Raw genomic sequence first — 20,063 nt, forward strand, 5'->3', positions numbered from 1 at the left:
GGTTTGACCAAAAATCAACTAAACTAATGGCATCCTATTTGACTGATAGGCTTCAAACTGTAGATATTAATGGAGTAAAGTCAAGCGGATCAAGCGTCTCAATGGGTGTTCCTCAGGGCTCAATTTTAGGACCATTCCTCTTCTTGGTATATGTCAATGACCTGCCTTTTATGGTGGAAAAACAGGCGGGTAGGGTAGTGTATAGTGCTGTTTGCCGATGACACTTCTTTAATATTTAAATTAGACCGCCATAGCGAAAATGTAAGTTCGGTTAATAATATACTGTCGGCCATATCTATCTGGTTCTCAACCAACAATCTTCTTTTAAATGCTAATAAGACCCAATGCATTAAATTTACCCTTCCAAACGTAAGGCAGGCCAATACTGACATAAAACTGGAAGGCCAGAAATTAGAATTTGTTGAAAATACAAAGTTTTTAGGAATTATAATTGATGCAAAGCTACAGTGGGGTGCTCATATTTCTAAACTATCCAATAGACTTAGCTCTACCGCTTATGCTGTTAGGAGGATCCGACAATTGACAGATGTAGCTACAGCTAGGCTTGTTTATTTCAGCTATTTTCATAGCTTGTTATCTTATGGTTTACTTTTATGGGGTAGCGCGGCTGATATACAAACTATTTTTATAATTCAGAAAAGGGCCGTTCGCGCAATTTACGGCTTAGGACCAAGAGACTCGTTAAGACAACTCTTTAAGAAAATAAACATACCTACAGTAGCGTCCCAGTACATTTTTGATCTTATAATGTATGTTAGGAAAAATACCTCTTTTTTTCAAAAAGTTAGTGCCACAACTGATAGAAATTTACGTAATAAACATAAATTAGTCATGCCGTTTCATAGGCTTAGCAAAGTCAGTAAATCATTTATGGGGAACTGTATACGATTTTATAATAGGTTGCCGGAGTCTGTTCTTGATATGCCCAACCGAAAATTCAAAGAGTATGTAAAGAAAGTACTTTGTGGGAAGGCTTATTATAGGACTGATGATTACCTTAATGATAAAAACATCTGGCTCGAGCTTGGCACAGGAACCTCGTAATTAATTGTAGTTTAATTTGAACTTAAATCAAAATTTCAGTACACTCTGTACATAAATCTTTTTAAAATTGGCAATCCATAATATATATATATATATATATATATATATATTTTCTTTTTTCAATATTAAATCTCATAAATATATAAATCTCCCGTGAACAATGTATTCTCCCGTCCACATTCTATTCTAAGTATAATTTAATATTGTGAAGTTGACGTTGTTGATGAAAATGCTGCAGTGCAGTTTGTTACCGCTTCTTCTGCACTGACGCCTTGGAAGCGGCAGTAAACTTAGTTTTTAAGTAATTTATTTGACGTCAACCAAGTTGTTAAACCATACGACAATTATTAAGCGATATAATAATATCCTATAATAATGAATAAAAATTTTGAATTTTGAATTTGAATTTGTTATGTTATAATGCAATAAAGAGTAACGGGCGTCAGCAGCCAAGATGGCGGCATCTTGATACTATGACGTCACACCATGTCGCTTTGAAGGCGCGCCAAGCCAACAGTTCCTGGGTATTACAGTTATCGGTGTACAGAGGTTTCGAGTTCCGAATGATGCCAAACTGATGCGATGTTGCGGGTTCGACCGCCATCACATACATACATACATACATATAATCACGTTTATATCCCTTGCGGGTTAGACAGAGCCAACAGTCAAAGACTGATATGCCACGCTATTTGGCTTTAAGATAGAATTGAGATTCAAATAGTGACAGCCCATCGCCTAAAAGAAGAATCCCAAGTTTATAAGCCTATCATCAAAGAGATCTTCCGCCAAGTTAGGTGTGATTCCTGGGGAACCGCACGACAGACCACGTTGAGTCGGACGTTGTATTTAGTGCCTCATACAAAATACTCGCTGTGATTGGCTGATGGGTTAGCATTCTCCGCTGTGATTGGTTAATGGCGTGTGACGTAAGAGGCGTCGACACAGAAAAAGTGCGCTGTTAGAGAGAGAGAAGGCAAACGCGAGAGCAGCGCACTCCGATCATGATTCAACTTTGTTTTTTTTTGTTTTTGCGTGATGCTTTAATATACAGACAGACAAAAAATGCCGTCGTATTTATGTTCTTATTCAATGTTTTTCTTTTTGTTACAAGACCAGCAAGGAAGCAATGTATGACTTAGGTAGCACTGTTAACAAGAATGCTTAAATAAAATGTAAACGTCATCTTAATTCTAAATATATTGGCATGATTTCAAAATATTTCATGACTTGTTAACGTGAGCTGCCAATTTTTTAACGGTGAATTTCCACGTTTTTTTAGATAGTAAAAGTTGGGAAATTTTTTAGGGACCCAAATGGAAATTATTCTTGTACTGGCTTTCGTTCAAAAGTCAAAATATACATTTCCATACAATAGATTCTAAAGATCTTAAAGTAAGTACTTATTTCCATGTTCATACGAGCTGAGCCATCAGACAGCATTTTTAGGGTCCCGGCCGCAAAAACGGTACCCTTATAAACATATATGTATAGGACCACTCCACTCCATCTCTTCCCCATGGATGTCGTAAAAAGCGACTAAGATATATACTTATAAACTTGAGATTCTTTTTGTTCTTGTTTGTTCTTCTTTCAATATATGAATCTCAATTCTATCATTAAACCAAAACAGCTGAACGTGGCCTTTTTCAAGACAGTTGGCTGTCTACTCCGCAAGGGATATAGACGTGATTACATGTAGGTATGTATGTAAATAAAATGCAGTTCATTTCTACATAGTAACAGTGTTACTTTGTATCGCATGACCTAACGAAGCTTCGTTCTAACCGATATAGACCTAGATTGATTCTTCCTGCCTAACAAACAATTGCTAAAATGGCCGACGATTGTAAAATACCTACTGCAGATTTTATTTATGGAAATCACTTCCGTACATAGAATTTTTAATATGTATACATATATACTAAACTAGCTGTGCCCGCGACTTCGTCCGCGTGGAATAGTTATTTCGGGCATCATTGAAGCCCTCAAGGATGATTAATTTTCCACGTTTTTTTTTCACATTTTCCATTATTTCTTCGCTCCTAATACATAGTTGCAGCGTGATGTTATATAGCCTAAAGCCTACCTCGATAAATAGTCTATAAAATTAAAAAAAAAAATTTTTTCAATTCGTACCAGTACTTCCTTGTAGTGTAGCCCTAATTGTAATATGTTATACTATTATATACTATATACTTGATGATCAATAAATCAGTATCGATTCAGCTTTTGTTTAATTTACACGCATTCCCTCCTATATTAGATGGCGACCCTTGCCTAGTCTGTCTCCGCGCTCGCGACCCGATACCGCGCCTTTTAAGGACTACGGAATTTTATCATCGTGTGTGGCCGTGTGGCTCTCTGTGATCGAAAATGCATTTGGAAGAGTACAATAATAAGATTCGTGAAGCGATCACAACGCTATTGTTACACGGAGGAAATTTGGTAAATTTCACGAAAAATGGGTGCATCTCAATCTAACAAGAACGAGGATGTGGTGATTGCCCAAGTTGCATCTGGAGGGAGTAATACGACCCAATTCGAGAAATATATGAACACCAATAATATAATCTTGGTCTTACTGCTGGTTTTGGTGGCCACGGGCGGCCTGATATTCATATACAGAATTTTTAAAAATTGGCAGGGATTTGTGATACGACAAGAAGTTAGAGATGCAATATTGACCAGATATTCTAGTATCATACGACGGCAGCAGGATAGGGGTGATCCTGTGTTCCAGGCCTAGCGTGATTGACGATGACGACCAACTACGTGACTAGCAGACCCAGTCCTGATGTTCATCCTACTACGTGCGTTTTAAATCTCTCGGGTGTGTACAGTGTGATATATATAGTGATGCGTTACGTTAATAAAAATTAAGAGTTGTTGCGGTATAGAAGTCGGGACTGAGTGCGAATACGGCAGAATTTACGGATTACGATACCTACCTATTTAGTGGACATTAAGTAATTATACCTCTATATTAAATTACCAATATACTTATACGTTTTATACTTATATACAAATTATTCTTATCCATATTAAAGTGTTAAAGCTAAAGCATAATTGTGGTATAAATAATATTTCATAATGATAAGTACTTAACAAAATTATTACTTTACCGTGTATTGTTTACATAGCGATGTCCATATATGATACGTCTCGGTGCCACTACTACTGGAGCTCACGGGAATTAATATGGTACGTAATTTTATATTACTTTTTCTATTGCTATTTTATACTAAGTTATGGAAAGAGAATTATTAAAATGCTTGGAAGATATCATACAAATAAAGAAGTATTTGATTAAGAAAGGAAAATCTAGGTACAAGGGAAACGTTATAAAAAATAAATTAAGTGAGTCAGATTTAATTTTGAAACGTTGTGATAGTATTGTAAAAGTTTTGTGTCAAGAGAAAGGATTGAGTAGTAAAACAGTAGATAGTATTAACTCCATAACAACTGAAATTCGTAGTGTGTACGACAATATTAAACTTTTATGTTCAACTCCTAAAGAGGAAATAAGTAGTGATAGTGATAGTAATTATAGTGAAACTGCTGAATTTTTAGACTCAAAAATGGAGTTTGATTTGAAGACGGCCTGTGAGTTTATCTCTGTAATGAACAGTAATGAAAATAATACGAAAAACATGATTGACTCGATAGAAATGTATGCTGAAATGTTGTCCAATCCAGGAAAACAAATTTTGATAAAATTTGTGCTGAAAAGCAGACTTACAGAAAATGCTAAACTTCGTATGCAAAAGGAATATTCATCTGTAAGTGACCTTGTTAAAGACTTAAGAAAATTTCTTTTATCTAAAAAATCTTTTACATCAATTCATTCGCGATTGCAAAATGTTACTCAGGGTTGGCGTACAATTGATCAGTATGGGGCAGAAATCGAAAAATTGTTTTCCGATTTGACAATTTCGCAAGCAGAGGGTAATTCAGAAAAATACGCTGTTTTGAAACCTTTGAATGAAAAGTTGGCGGTGAAACGGTTTTCAGATGGACTGCGGGATTCCCGTCTGAGCACCATCATTACAGCTCGAAACTACGAGCATCTCAAGGACGCGATCCAGGCGGCTAAAGACGAGGAGGTAGCTGCAACGTCTTCGACGACGGCCTCAGCAGGTATCATGCAGATCTCGCGCCGTGGAAGAGGTATGTATCCTCAATATACTCGCATGCAGCATGGCAGATTCCAACATTCGAGGTATCAGCATAACAATGTAAGAAATTTTAGACAAGGAAATCAGTTTCGTGGCAGTCAAAACACTTCGTTTAACAATTTTAATAGAGGACATTTTAATAATAGAAGCGGTCAGAATCGTACTCGTTATAATACCCGTGGTAGGGGACATATGAAAAATTCTTCGAATCGTGGTTCGAATCATCGTGTATTTTACAATGAACAAACGAATGAGGAGGTTCAACCCGAAACATCTAGTACAAATGAATTAAAGTTTTTTCGATCTTAAACATAACATTTTGACTTTAGATGGTAAAACAAAATTTTTGTCTTTTTATGTTAATAGGAAATTACATTTTTATTTGGTTGATAGCGGTGCATCTTTATCTGTCATAAAAAGAGATTCTTTACCTATAAACGTAACTTTAAATAAAGACGACACTATCGTGAACGGAATAGGCGGACAAATTCGTTCGGCAGGATATATTTATCTTAATTTGGAGCATAATAGTGATCATTCTAGAATAGTATTCAATCATAAGTTTTACGTATTCGATAGCATACCATTACAGGCAGATGGAATTTTAGGCTTAGACTTTCTGTGTTACTACGGTTCAAATATCAATCTGAGCTCAAATGTAGTCACTGTATCCCAAAACGGAATGGAATGTTGTTTGCCACTTTATGATTCAATCGATTATTCTAGAGAAGTGTTACTTATCCCAGCACGAAGCGAATCATTCCATCATGTTTATGTTTCTTCTAGTAGTGACAAGGATTATGTTGTTTATCCAAAGCAATTAGCGGAAAATTTGTTCATGGCAGGATCTATAGTTAGAGTAACAAATAATAGAATACCAATTAAAATATTAAACACCAATGAACATCAAATTGAGTTGCCTACATTTCAACCAGAATTACATTTGTTGTCAGATTACGATACATATAAATTCGAGTCTTGCTCAAGAAACTCAGAACGAGCAAAACGTTTATTAGATTTAATAAATTTAAAAAATTTAAATACTGAAGAACGAGATTCAATTCAACTTTTGTGTTCCAAATATGCAGATATTTTCTTTTTGCCAGGAGATAAGTTATCTTCTGCAAATGTTAATGAACAGTCTATTACATTAAAACCAAACACGACACCAGTTTATGTCAAGCAATACAGGTTACCACAATCTTTAAAAAAAGAGATAGACAATCAGATAAAAAATATGTTAGACAATGATATCATTGAGGAGTCTAGAAGTGAGTGGTCTAGTCCAATAATGTTAGTTCCAAAGAAATCGGATGGCAAAGACAAAAAATGGCGTTTTGTTGTTGACTACCGAAAATTAAATAATTGCATTGTTGATGATAAATTCCCGTTACCCAATATAACAGACATATTGGATTCATTAGCAGGTTCAATTTACTTTACACATTTAGATTTATATCAAGGGTATTTTCAAATAAGCTTAGATAAAGACAGTAGAAACTGCACATCGTTCACAACGAGCACAGGAAAGTACCACATGAAAAAATTACCCATGGGATTGAAAACTAGCCCAAGTGTTTTCAGTCGTGTAATGTCTATAGCGATGTCAGGATTAAACTATGAAAAATGTTTCATATATTTAGATGACCTTGTAATTTTTGGCCGTAACCTTGAAATTCATAATCGTAATTTAACAGATGTGTTTGAAAGGCTTCGAAAAATTAATTTGAAATTAAATCCTCAAAAATGTGTATTCTTAAAGAAAGAAATACTGTATCTAGGACATTTGGTTTCTGAAAAGGGTGTACTTCCTGACCCAGCTAAAATTGAAGTAGTTAAAAATTATCCAAAACCTACTAATACCGACGAAATCAAAAGATTTGTAGCCTTTTGTAATTACTACCGTAAATTTATAAAAAAATTTGCTGAAATAACTGCACCTTTAAACAAGCTTACAAGGAAAAATGAAGTATTTAAGTGGACGGAAGAGTGTACAGTTGCATTTGAAAAATTAAAGGAAAAATTAAGTTCACCCCCTGTTTTAGATTTTCCGGATTTTTCCGAAGGTAATGAGTTTATTTTACAGACTGATGCTTCCGGTATTGCTGTCGGAGCAGTGTTGTGTAATAAAAATATGAAACCTATAGCTTATGCCAGTAGACCCTTAAACAAAGCGGAATTAAATTACCCTACGATTCAGAAAGAATTACTTGCTATAGTCTGGGCAATAAAGTATTTTAGACCATATTTATACAATAGAAATTTTACAATTTTAACAGATCACAGACCATTAGTTTACTTATTTTCAATGAAAGACCCATCCAGTAGACTTTTAAAATTCAGACTTCTTTTAGAAGAATACGATTTCAAGATTAACTATATAAAAGGTAAAGATAATAGTGTTGCAGATGCTTTGTCTAGAGTTTATATTACGTCAGATACATTGAAAAGCATGAACGAAGACATTATAATGGTTTTGACTAGGAGACAACGTAAAAATTTGGAAGAAAGTAGTGAAAGTTCTATTTTAAGTAATCCCACTGATGAAAGGTCTGATCAGCCTCGAGTTGTGGAATTGTTTAAAATACCGAACGATTACATGGAATTGACTTTTATAGAAAAAAAGGATTTAGATAAATTGAGGAGCAAAAATAACGTAGATTTAGAAAAAGAATGTTTCATTTATTGCAAAATAAAGAATACTATTTATATAAACATTGACTTTAGGGCACATTTTACGCGAGCCGAATTTGTGACTAAGTTAATGGAATTTTGTAAAATAATCAAAGTAAAAGAACTATGCATAGTAAAAAATAATGAGATAAAAACATTCATAAATGATTTGTTACAAGAAATAAATAATAGAACGAATTGGACCGGTCCACGATTTTATATAATAAAGAGTGTTAAGAGAATAGAGAATGACGAAGACAAACAGTATATTTTGCATGACTTCCATTTGTTACCAACCAGTGGACATGCTGGAATTCGTAGAATGACTAATAACATTAAGAGGTTATTTTTTTGGCCTGGTTTAGATAAGGATATTAAGGATTTTGTAAATAAATGTAGCAAATGTCAAAAAATGAAGCATTGTAGATATACCAAGGCGCCAATGGAGATAACTACAACTGCTTCCAATGCTTTTGAGAAAATTTATTTAGACCTTTGTGGACCTTTAGAGAGAGACTCAGATGATAATCGCTATATCTTGACAATCCAATGCGAATTAACAAAGTTTGTCGAAGCTTATCCTTTAAAAAATAAAGAGACGGTAAGTATTGCACATGCGTTTGTCAATAATTTTATACTTAGGTTTGGAATACCAGATACTATTGCAACAGATCGCGGAACGGAGTTTGTCTCATCTACAATGGAACAGGTTTGTAATTTATTAGGTATAGAAAAGTTAACATCTACAGCTTACCACCACGAATCGCTAGGAGCTATTGAAATTTCTCATAAGAGCCTAGGTGCGTTTTTACGCATACATTGTGATGATCAAAAAGATACGTGGAGTCAATGGCTTCCATTTTGGTGTTATAGCTACAATAATACTGTTCACACAGAGACGAACTACACACCGTTTGAATTGGTATTTGGTAAACCTAGTAAAATTCCCTGTAGAGTTAGAAATAATAATAATATAGAACCCTTGTATAATCCAGAAAATTATCCTTTACATTTAAAGCATCGTTTACAAGTATCTCTTCAAGATGCTCGTAAGAATTTAATTTATAGTAAAGAAAAGAGGAAATGTTTATATGATAAAACATTAAATGATGTATCATATAATACTGGAGATTTAATATTAATTAAAAATGAAGTAGGTAAAAAGTTAGATTGTAAATTTTTCGGTCCTTTTACTGTCATAGAAGATTTAGGATGTAATGTGAAAATTGCAAAAGATGATAATAAAGTAGACGTAGTACACAAAAATAGGACAAAAAGGTTTATTATGTCATATCAATAATACATCGTTAAGTACTTACATTATGTTAACATTTATTAAATATGTACAATAATCGTATACTTAAATATGTAAAAAAAAAAAAAAAAAAAAATTGTACTTACCTTGTAAAATGTAGTCGTCAACAGTATACCTAAATACATACCTATATCTATAATATAATCGTCTAATATTAAGATTATCTGTGTTGTTTAGCACATAGGTATACTTTGTATTAATTAATATTCTTACAGTAGGTAATTTTCGTCGACGAAACCTACACGAATACCTATATAACATTGTATTTGTTTATAATCATAAAAATAAAACTAATATTTTTATTTTTATTCTTTTTGCACCCCCGTGGTGTAGTGTAGCCCTAATTGTAATATGTTATACTATTATATACTATATACTTGATGATCAATAAATCAGTATCGATTCAGCTTTTGTTTAATTTACACGCATTCCCTCCTATATTAGATCCTGAGATTAGCGCATTCAAACAAACAAACTTTTCAGGTTTATAATATTAGTATAGATAGATAATATTTCTCTGTCTTTATGTAAGTACTAGCTGTGCCCGCGACTTCGTCCGCGTGGAATAGTTATTTTGGGCATCATTGAAGCCCTCAAGGAACAAACAAACAAACTCTTCAGCTTTATAATATTAGTATAGATTGGAGTTCGTACATCCAGTGCAAGTTTCTACCCTGGTGTGGCGACATCTCTTCGGCCACAACAACCAATCACGCGACGCTATCAGTCATAAACGGCGAACATTCTAAATCGCGCAAGCAAAGTTTTCTCGGATTGGAGCGTATATACCGTTCCCCAGGCATAACGCCTAATCTGGCGGAAGATCTTCCCTTTGGTGGCGGTCGAGGCCGAATCATCGCTCTGATTTGGAAGCGAAGATGAAACATAACATCTCTTTTCATACCAATAAAGTCGCTTCGTGTAAAACCTGACCACAAAATGCTGGATATATAGTCAAAGGCACACCCCGGGCTGCTCTCCAGAGTGGTGAGGATGCAACCGGGACTAATGCCAATAGGAACAAGATTATGAAAGAAGAGTGCTTAGTGATATAGTCTCTGTATTCTGTAAAAATTGATGTCACTATTCACGGGGATTCCCCTAAACAACTGTCGCATGTTATTTATATAATCAGCTTATCAATATCAATAGGTTGCTAGCTCATCGCCTAAAAGTAGAATCCCAAGTTTGTAAGCCTTAGTCGCCTTTTACGTCATCCATGGGAAGAGATGGAGTGATCATATTTTGTTTTATTAGCGCCGGGAACCACACGGCACCACCCTGTCCCTGTATATAGAGTAATAAAAAGTATTGACAACAATAATTAGTAGAATGATAACAAATTGAATTCTATACGTGACAATATACACGGATGCACTTTTAACATGCACATCATTATAATATGTAAAATTGCCCATTCATTCAACATTGACCTTAACAATATGGCGTCGTGCCAAGAGCGAAACGACTAAGTACTGACGTATTAGGAGTATCGCTGTGGCAACAATTTTCGTGATGAAAAATGGCTGGGGAACTAATTAAACTAAGACCATACATAAAACCACGCTTTTATCCCTCACGGGGTAGACAGAGCCAGCAGTCTTGAAAAGACTGAAAGGCCTCGTTCAACTATATGGCTTATTGATGAAAATGAGATGCGAATAATTGCAACAGCTGAACGTGGTCTTTCAAGACTGCTGGCTCTGTCTACCCCGCAAGGGATATAGACATGATTATATGAATGAATGAATAGTTGCAAGCACAAACACTAGAAAGAATAGAATCCCAAATTTATTAGCCTTTCCTTTGATTGACTTTAACAGTCTACTCGAGAAGAGAATTGTGGACGGCACTATGTTTTTCTTCTTTTGAGTATCACCTAGTATACATATAGTATTTCTACCTAGTATTTCATGAAAAATACTTGCTTAATTAAAAAAAAATACCTGGCTTAATACGTAAATGAATGGCCCTTAGTACTTTTCCTTCTTACATTACTTCGACGGCCTTGTAATATGTTAGTCTGTGTGCAACACATATATACTAATATATTACACAGAATATCAAGTTACTGAAATGCGAACCCTGTGTCGCTTCTAACAAGCCCTCAGATACACATACATACATCACAATATCAGTCTAACTTATACTTGTTTTGCCATATAAATAACTTTAAAGTAATTATTTTATTTTATGTTCCCTGTTTTGTTTGTTTGTTTTTTTTTATTATTCTATCATTAAGCCAAATAGCTGAACGTGGCCATTCAGGTTTTTCAAGACTGTTGGCTCTGTCTACCCCGCAAGGGACATAGACGTGACCATATGTATGTATGTATGTTAAAGTGATTTCTAGTTAAATAAAAATGTTAAGGTTGGCAACTCTTACCACTAAGGGGTATGAAAAATAGATGTTGGCCGATTCTCAATATGCTCACAAAATTTCATGAGAATCGGTCAAGCTGTTTCGGAGGAGTATGGGAACAAACATTGTGACACGATAATTTTATATATAAGACAAGGTACCCACATTAATCAATTCACTTAATATTTCTCTGTCTTTATGTAAGTGCTAGCTGTGCCCGCGACTTCGTCCGCATTTAATAGTTATTTTGGAAATCATTGAAGCCCACAAGGATGAATAATTTTATAATTAATACTTAGATAGATTAACATCCATGACCCAGACCAATCAGAGAAAGTTTGTTTCTCATCATGCCCTGGCCGGGATTCGAACCCGGGACCTCTGGTGTTACATACTAGCCTAGTATTACCACTGCGCCACAGAGGCCGTGCCACACTTTATTTTGTGTGTGTAAATGGCACAAAGGCAACTGAAGAAATCATTCAAACATGATGTGCAATCTGTTTGACTGACACATCCTTAATTTAAAGCCGTTTCAAAATAGCATTAGCCACAGCAGTAATTTTTTGTTCCCTATTTTGTTTTTTTTATTACGTGCACAAATTGACCTGCACTAGAACCTAGGTAATAACTGAAAATCAGCATATTGCTCTATAGCAATACATTTGTTGAGTTGTGACCTTTTTGTATTGCTGCAACTCCTTAATTAATTTATTTGTATTCCATATGAAATTGTAATATGCGTGTAGCAAATCAAATAAATGAATTATCTATCTATCTTTAATTTATAAATAAAAAACTTCCTCAGAAAAACCTTCTTTCCAACATTTCAAACAGGTTAGTTCCTGTTTGAAATGTTGGAAAGAGGGTTCCATCCATACTTCCCGAGATTTGTGCATACATACTGACAGAGAAAGTAGGGGGCTTTGTAATATGTAATGATACATTGGGTTTAAATTAGTTTTTGATAGAGAGATCTCATTACCTTGTTTTATATTTGGTAACTGTATTTATAGAAAATTTTAAAGTGCAATATAAATTCATAAAAAAATATTTTAAAACCTTATTATAACAGACTTGTGTTGTATGATAACTATCTGATTTACAGAAGACACACCATTTAAAAAAGACAACTCAAAATTTAAAAAAGTCAACCTGCATTAGAAAGATTCTTATTTCTAAGAAAATGTTGCATAGTATTCCAATAAGAATGCTATAAGATTTGATCAGAATTTAAAAAAAAAATTGTAAGGTTTTAATAGTTTTATGTGCAATGTTTTCAATGAAATAAACCTCATGTGAGTGAGAGTGATTGCAATTATTTGGAACAAGAATATTTAAATTATTTGACAATACTGCCAGCCTTCTGGGAACACACAGGTTGATGCTATGCAGGGACTGTACAATTTGTAAATTTAATTTTAGATTAAAATCAGCTTTTAATGCACCTTAGTTGGTTTAATATTGGAAAACGTAGTTTTTTTACAGGTTATCATGGGTAGTAACGCTAGTAAATAAATATGAATAAAAAAGCCGATATATTACCAACAATACAATGTTTTGATCCACGAGGTCACAAATAATAGCTTTTCGCGTACATAATGCGATTTATAAACATAAATCGCTGCCCTCGACCTTGAAAATAACCCTCGTAATTAATGAAAAGAAAACCTATGACATATCGTTCCCATTACATAAATGAAGGGCACTTACCGAAATCTATAAACTGCTTGATTGACAACGGCGATGGATTAAACTGGGAGTAAAAATCTAGCATTTTCGTTACGTTAGTGAAAATGGCCCCTGCTAATCTCATTTTGAATGATTTAACACAAACTCAACAAACAAATTAACCAGTTCCTTTTTCTAAAAGACGTCACAGTGTATTCACAGTCACTAGAGAAAAGAACACATGTTCGCGATAATAATTATAGGTAAAAATATAATTTTGAAATAGACCGGCACAATCTTCTCGTTCAACACGCGATTTATAACTGGCTAGTGATGTATTCCAAACCCTTTTTTATCAGTCGGTTCGATGAAGTGGGAAAATAAAAAATTTAAGGAAAATGGGAAAATCAATTTTGAGAATGAGATGGGAATGTGAATTATTTATTTCGGTCAGTAACAACGACACCTTTGCGATAAGTTAACTTATGTATATATTTAATAGTTTTAAACATTTAGCACATTGACTCAATATTGTACAATTTGTTTAAGAAACAGTAAAAATTCATTTACTTCACACAATTTTATAAATGTAATTATATTTTGTGAGGTAAGAAATGAATGAAAATATTTTTGGACACCGGGAATTCCCATTCCCACGAAATTCTTCCAGGTTTTGTCTGAACATCACTATTGTAGATATTGCAGTATTGCCATTAAAAATATTTATAATGACCACACAATAGTGTGCCGACGACATTGTGTAGTGCTTTTTATGGTGGGTCTCCAGGTTTTGATGCGCGCTCATAAAAGGCTGCAGCGGTGAAAAAATTAAATAAACGTAGATGAATACTTAGACTTAAAACTGCCTACACTTGTCGCCTCGCCAAGAATTTAATTCACTATCCATATTAAAAAAAAGTAAACGTTTGACTTGACGTTGACGTAGACTTGACATCATTTTGACGTTGGTTTGGTTGTTGACTAGACATTTGATAGCTTCGATTCGAGGCGGTGTTTTCAAAAATAGTAAGATTTTGAAAAAAATTATACACCACATATCTTCATAACAAAACTTAAACTTAATGAGTTATTTTTCAGCATTAGTATTGCATATTACAGCACGGCTCTCTCATCAGTATTTTAAATTCAAGCCCGTAAGTTGGTAACTAACCTAAAAATTTAATTATCGTTTCTATTAGCACATATGAGATAAATGTTCACACGACATTAAATTTAAAGTTTCTTATCTCAATTATCATAAACAATCATAGGTCAATGGTTAGTTTAATAGCAGTTGCCAAACCGTTAGACACTTTTTACGTCGTGAAAATTAAATAAAGCCAGTGTAAGTTGTTAATCGAAGTACCATTCATATGCTAAATGTTTTCCCACAAAATTTAATATTTTCAATCTGCTGATAGTTGGCCTAGATTACAAATGATCTTAAAAGCTGGTCATTTGCAAGACATGTGATCAATCCCTTTATTTATTTAACCATACTGTCACAAATTACTAACATCAAAAAGTTAAGTTGTTGTATTTTCGTTTGTATCATAGATATACAAAAATTTTGAAATTCGGCATAGAGAAGAGACACCAGTACTTCAATTTGGCCATTTATTATTAGAAAAAGAAAGTCTATTCTATCTGTGAAAATAGATAGGTACCTAATTTCATGGAAATCAGTTTAGTTTTTCGGTTTATTCGTTACAAACATACAAATCTTTCCTCTACATTACATAACGTACATATGCTGTTATTTCAGATGACTCACAAAGTCTTTGTATATGGAACACTAAAGCGTAATGAACCTAACCATTATTGGCTGACGAAGGAAGAGAACGGTTTGGGCAAGTTCATAACGGAAGGAACCACAAAAAATAAATACCCATTAATAATTGCAACGAAATATAATATTCCCTTTTTACTGTATAGTCCGGGAAATGGACACTATGTTAAAGGTACCAAATTAATATTAAAAAAAAAAATATATGTCTAATAAGCTTAGGATACTTTTTTAAGATGATAGGCTGGCACTGGTTACTTTTTGAGTCTCAATTCTATTATAAAACTTACTGCTGAATATTGCATTTCAATATTAAAGGCTCTGATTATATTAAAAATTTGAAAGTGTGTTTGTTTGTCCGTCTTTCACGTCAAAACCACTGAACTAATCGTTATGAACTTGCTTCTCGCAGTACCTATGATATTTTTTCTTTAGATACCAAAAAAAATAGGCCATTTTAACATTATTTCCTCGTTTTTAGGTGAAATTTACGAAGTAGATGACACGATGCTAAGTAAGTTAGACATATTAGAGGACCATCCGAACTACTACGTTAGAGAAATAGATGACATTCTTGTTACAAAAGGGTGAGTTTTAAGTTTACTAGTCTTTATTACTAGGGGTACCCTAATTTATTTGGTACGCGTACAAGTAAGTAAAATCTATACTGTTTATTTAAAAGACATCAAAAATATGAAACACTGCAGTACAATGGCGGGCTTATCCTTTAGTGGGATTCCCTCCCTTATATCTATTCCTTCCCGAAATTCCAGATGATACGGAAACAACAATGATTTATCGGGTGTTCTCTGTATATTGTATACTAACTTGCTTTTGCAACGACAATTTTCTGGTAAAATAGTCAATGTTACCCTTGAAGGTTCCGTTTGTCTCTATGCTAAATATCACCAAAATCGATTCGGTAGTTTTTGTGTGAAAACCGTACAAATATACATTCAGATTTTTCTTCATGTGTCAAAATTATTTATTTTCAGGGATAAAAAGGAAACGGTAAAGTGTTGGGTGTATTTCCTCAAGAATTTCAAGCCAGAGTTGGTGACTTGGCCTCAGATGGAGAGTTATTCGTCAAAAGGAAGCCACGGACTGCCCTACATGGAAAGGTCAAAGAGAGATCCTCAATATAACTACAAAATCGAAATTCTACAAAATAAGTCACCTTGACTGTTCAACTTTTTTTGTCAGTATTTGTATGAATAAAGTTTTATTTTAATTTTTTTTATTTACAGTAACAACGAATCTACCGTTGATGATTTGGACGACGTTATTAAAAAGTGATAAAATATTGGACCTTTTTTATTGTATTGATTGTAGGTAATAAGTTTATTATATAATATCATATATAAAATTGCAGTTCATCTTTATTTGTTCCCAGTTGTACCATCATTTGTTATGCTGTAAATAAAACGGACTACTTTCGTTTTAAATATAATTTGAGCTATTGCTTGGGGCTTCCAAAAAGTATGTTACTCTTTAAGATTGTGACAATCATTATTAACATCGATTTAGTATTTTTGTGATTTTTGTCACAAACAAAAATATAAATCTTTTTACGATATAAGTATTAATTAGAAGGTATGTATGGATATAAATCTTGATTTAAACACCAGTCTTAATCATAGCGAAGAAGGTGGAGCCTAGCCAACACGTACAAAAATACTCCTTTATGATGGCAGTAGTTTAGTGTCTAAGAATAGCTTATAATAATGTAGACCGCAAATATTTACTAAATAATGTGACCTTGTACCCTTGACCTTAGCCTCTTTTGTGTTAACTTTTTAATTGAAGACCCTAATACAAGACGGTTGTAAAAAATGACAAACTTGTATATTTTTTCATTAAATTCACAATATCAAAATAGAGGTCCACCCGACTTAAATATCGTAAAAGCTACTAATGTATGACTTTTAATAATCTAGCAGGTATCAGCATATAAGAATTAAAAAAGCCAAGTGTAGATACTACTTAAAAACAAGGTTTTACTTACATCTACCCAAAATCCCAGTATTTTAAGTTCCAGTACAACACTATTTAAGTCAAACATCTTCAATGCTTCAATTCAATCAAGTTGTCAATGTCAACATTGTCAACAAGTGAAATAGGCATGTAATTTTAGGTTATTGGTTTTGTGTTTAAAATATATTTTTTGTTTATTTATTTTCTCAAAAAATGAATAACTGTTTTATTCAGTAATAATGGATTTTGCAAGGAAACAGTTGTTAAAATACGGTTGGACAGATGGTACGTAAAATTAAACAAGGCGTGTTAATTTTAGTACGTTCGAATCATAGGAATTTTGGCTTAAATCCACGCCGTTTTTATGCAATGAATACGTAATATATGTGTATTATATAACAAAAGCAACAGAATAGATACATATAATTACATCTATATCCCATATGGGACAGATAGCAGTCTCAAACAGACTGAAAAGCCATATTTAGCTTTATGGCGGATTTAGATTCAAATAGTGACAGGATGCTTGTTCATGGCTTAAAAGAACCCCAAGTTTATTAGCATTTTCTCTTGATTGGCTTTTACAACTACAATTTCTTAATAATTTTAGGAAAAGGTCTCGGTAAGCACGAGAATGGCATATCGGAACCGTTGAAGCCGAAACTAAAGAGGAGTGTAGCGGGAGTGGGGTACGATGCCGCATCAGACTTCACCGAACATTGGTGGAGCCAACTCTATGATAAGGCCGCTGGGAATGTTGAGGTGAGCAAAATTTGAGTAATTGCATCATAAGCTTTGTCTTTAAATCATTTGTGTTGATAAATTTATGTCCTCTCCTAGACTCCAGACTCTTAAAATTATATGTACACAATATATAGAAGATTGATAAAATAAACAAAATTACTTTCGGATTTATACTATTAGTTGGAATGTAAATTATTTATACATATATTTGAACATCGCTGATTGGTAGCAAGTCTGTCTTCAGCTTCACTTCGGAGAGTGGGCACTGGAATTGCATAAATGAATTCCTCCTGCACAATGCAAATATCGGACTACGCGGTGTGGGCAGCGATTCCACCTCTACACGGTCGATATCCCCACCTTTCGCATTTTGCAATTCGCCAATAATAAATCTTATACTATCATTTTTTGCTATCCAGCCAGAACTCTTTGGCATGCCTAACTTTTAAAAAAGCTCTAAGTTTACATAATAATATGAGAATATTTTTTCTTTACAGGTTGAGGAAGCAAACGGAAAAACCAAAAAGATAAAAACTAAAGACACTGACAATTTCGAGATCACGAACAGTACTTGGAAGTTGAATAGGAAGAAGGGTAAAGCCGAGAATGGAGAATATTCAGATAATTTTGTGAAGAAGTCCATATTGAGCGGAGGGAGTAAGGTACCTACTTAACATACCTTACATAAGGAATTTACAACTCTGTTGAGTGTTTTTGTAGAAACATACATACATACAGTCACATCTATGTCCCTTGCATGGTAGTCAGAGCTATACAGTCTTGTCAAGACTGATAGGCCACTTTCAGCTGTATGGCTTAATGATTGAATTGAGATTCAAATAGTGGCAGGTTGCCTTGTCATTTCCTACATTTTAGGATAGAACCACTTCTTTCCGATAGATGTCATAAAAGGCAACTCGGGGATAGACTTATAAACTTAGGATTCCTAATGTAGGCCGTGTACAAGCCCATGGCTTATAACAAGTAGTAGAGTTCTCAATTTGTCTCCAAAATCCACAAAAAGAGAAGCATTAAGAGATCTTACTTATATTTTTTGTCACAGGTGGAGAAACTTGCTGAGTCTGATTCTGAGGAAGAAGTGAAGAAGGATGTTTTCAAGATGTCTGATGAGGAACTATTTGCAGCTTGCGAGGGGCGCACAGCTCACAAGTATGTCAATGAAATTAAAAGTTTTGATTAATAAAGCCTAATATATACCTTAATTTTTCTCTTCTGGCTTTTGTCAAGTCAAGTGTCCAAATGTCTATGTGGCTCACTGTACATCTTAGAAGTAATCATTGTTATTGATTATGCATTATGTTATGTTGTTTTATTTTAATTGTATTATTATATCTACAGGGGTGCCCGTCACGGTCTTAAGGCTTTAGGCAAATTGGCGCGAATAGCGCAACAGGAACAGGCTCTGCTTCTACAACCGCAATATCAAGAGTATTCTCACGCAAAAAAGTTAAAAAAAACAAAAGAAATAGTTGAAAATGCAAATATGAATAGCGACGTTGAAGACCAAGTAATAAAGAAGAAGAAGAAAAAACGAAAGCGCTGCACTAGTCTTAATAATTCAGGAAATTGTGAAGAAATTGCTGGAGATGATAATGTGGATATGGCTGAATCAAAAATTGCGGTGCCCGAGGAAGATTCGAGGAGACAAGAAGGAAGCGTTGCCAGTAATTCTCATTGTCTAAAAATGGTAGAAAAGAAATGTACAGACGAAAATATGGTAGATTTAAGTGAAGATGTACAAAATTGTAATAAAGAGTCCAAGAAAAAGAAGAAACGGAAAACTGTTGATGCAATGGATGTAGACGACTTGAGTAATGAAAAATCTGAGTTGGATGTGAAAAAGCGAAAGAAAAAGAAACACAAGTGTGTCGATGAATGATTTATCATATTTGTTTTTGTAAATAATTATATATTTTTACATAAGCATGCAGTTTTAATGTCATTTAGTTTTGTCTTACAAAATAAGTACCTAATAAATTTGAAATGATCATTCTACATACTTACAAGTATCACGCCTCTTCAAAACGGTAAGCTACTTACCGTTGGTACATTCACTGCAATCTTCTTTCACTTAATTTACATTCATAACTCTACAGTAGCTCATGTCCCTGGTTCATTTGTGAATATCAAGGGATTTAGTAATTGTATAAGTTTTAAAAATTGCTCGTTATAAGTTTAGTTACTCAACCTGTCATTTAATGGCGTTGTTCGTTATTATTTTTATTTAGATTGCGCTATGGTTTCTCTTTAATTATTTACTATATTTAAGTGTTT

The 20,063-nt window shown here is 33.8% G+C and overlaps 3 protein-coding genes across 5 annotated transcripts in view; 2 read left to right on the forward strand and 1 right to left on the reverse strand.

Annotated features, from left to right (window-relative positions):
- LOC106131214 (pyruvate dehydrogenase (acetyl-transferring) kinase, mitochondrial) overlaps positions 1 to 13,596 on the reverse strand; it is a 35,970-nt gene extending 22,374 nt beyond the window's left edge. Inside the window, exon 1 of the mRNA XM_060952568.1 lies at positions 13,307 to 13,596. Coding sequence (XP_060808551.1) covers positions 13,307 to 13,409 — 103 coding nt within the window. The 5' untranslated portion in view covers positions 13,410 to 13,596. The remainder of the gene's footprint in view (positions 1 to 13,306) is intronic.
- A 650-nt stretch (positions 13,597 to 14,246) lies between these two features.
- LOC106131310 (putative gamma-glutamylcyclotransferase CG2811) lies at positions 14,247 to 16,426 on the forward strand. 3 transcript variants are annotated; one of them, XM_013330386.2, is made up of 5 exons: positions 14,248 to 14,418; positions 15,030 to 15,225; positions 15,532 to 15,637; positions 16,046 to 16,171; positions 16,298 to 16,426. In XM_013330386.2, exons 1-5 carry the CDS (start codon positions 14,347 to 14,349, stop codon positions 16,344 to 16,346), a joined length of 549 nt encoding a protein of 182 aa, XP_013185840.2. In that variant the 5' UTR covers positions 14,248 to 14,346; the 3' UTR covers positions 16,347 to 16,426. The 3 variants fall into 3 exon arrangements, with proteins under 3 accessions (XP_013185831.2, XP_013185840.2, XP_013185848.2); XM_013330377.2 differs by having other exon boundaries at positions 14,247 to 14,418; positions 16,046 to 16,426; XM_013330394.2 differs by lacking the exon at positions 14,248 to 14,418 and adding an exon at positions 14,450 to 14,609 and having other exon boundaries at positions 16,046 to 16,426.
- A 724-nt stretch (positions 16,427 to 17,150) lies between these two features.
- On the forward strand, positions 17,151 to 19,712 carry LOC106131301 (G patch domain-containing protein 4). The gene is made up of 5 exons (XM_013330366.2): positions 17,151 to 17,309; positions 17,635 to 17,786; positions 18,266 to 18,430; positions 18,832 to 18,938; positions 19,128 to 19,712. Exons 1-5 carry the CDS (start codon positions 17,264 to 17,266, stop codon positions 19,666 to 19,668), a joined length of 1,011 nt encoding a protein of 336 aa, XP_013185820.2. The 5' UTR covers positions 17,151 to 17,263; the 3' UTR covers positions 19,669 to 19,712.
- Positions 19,713 to 20,063: the final 351 nt, after the last annotated feature.

This window comes from Amyelois transitella, chromosome 29 (assembly GCF_032362555.1).
Source record: "Amyelois transitella isolate CPQ chromosome 29, ilAmyTran1.1, whole genome shotgun sequence".
NCBI classification, from domain to species: domain Eukaryota; kingdom Metazoa; phylum Arthropoda; class Insecta; order Lepidoptera; family Pyralidae; genus Amyelois; species Amyelois transitella.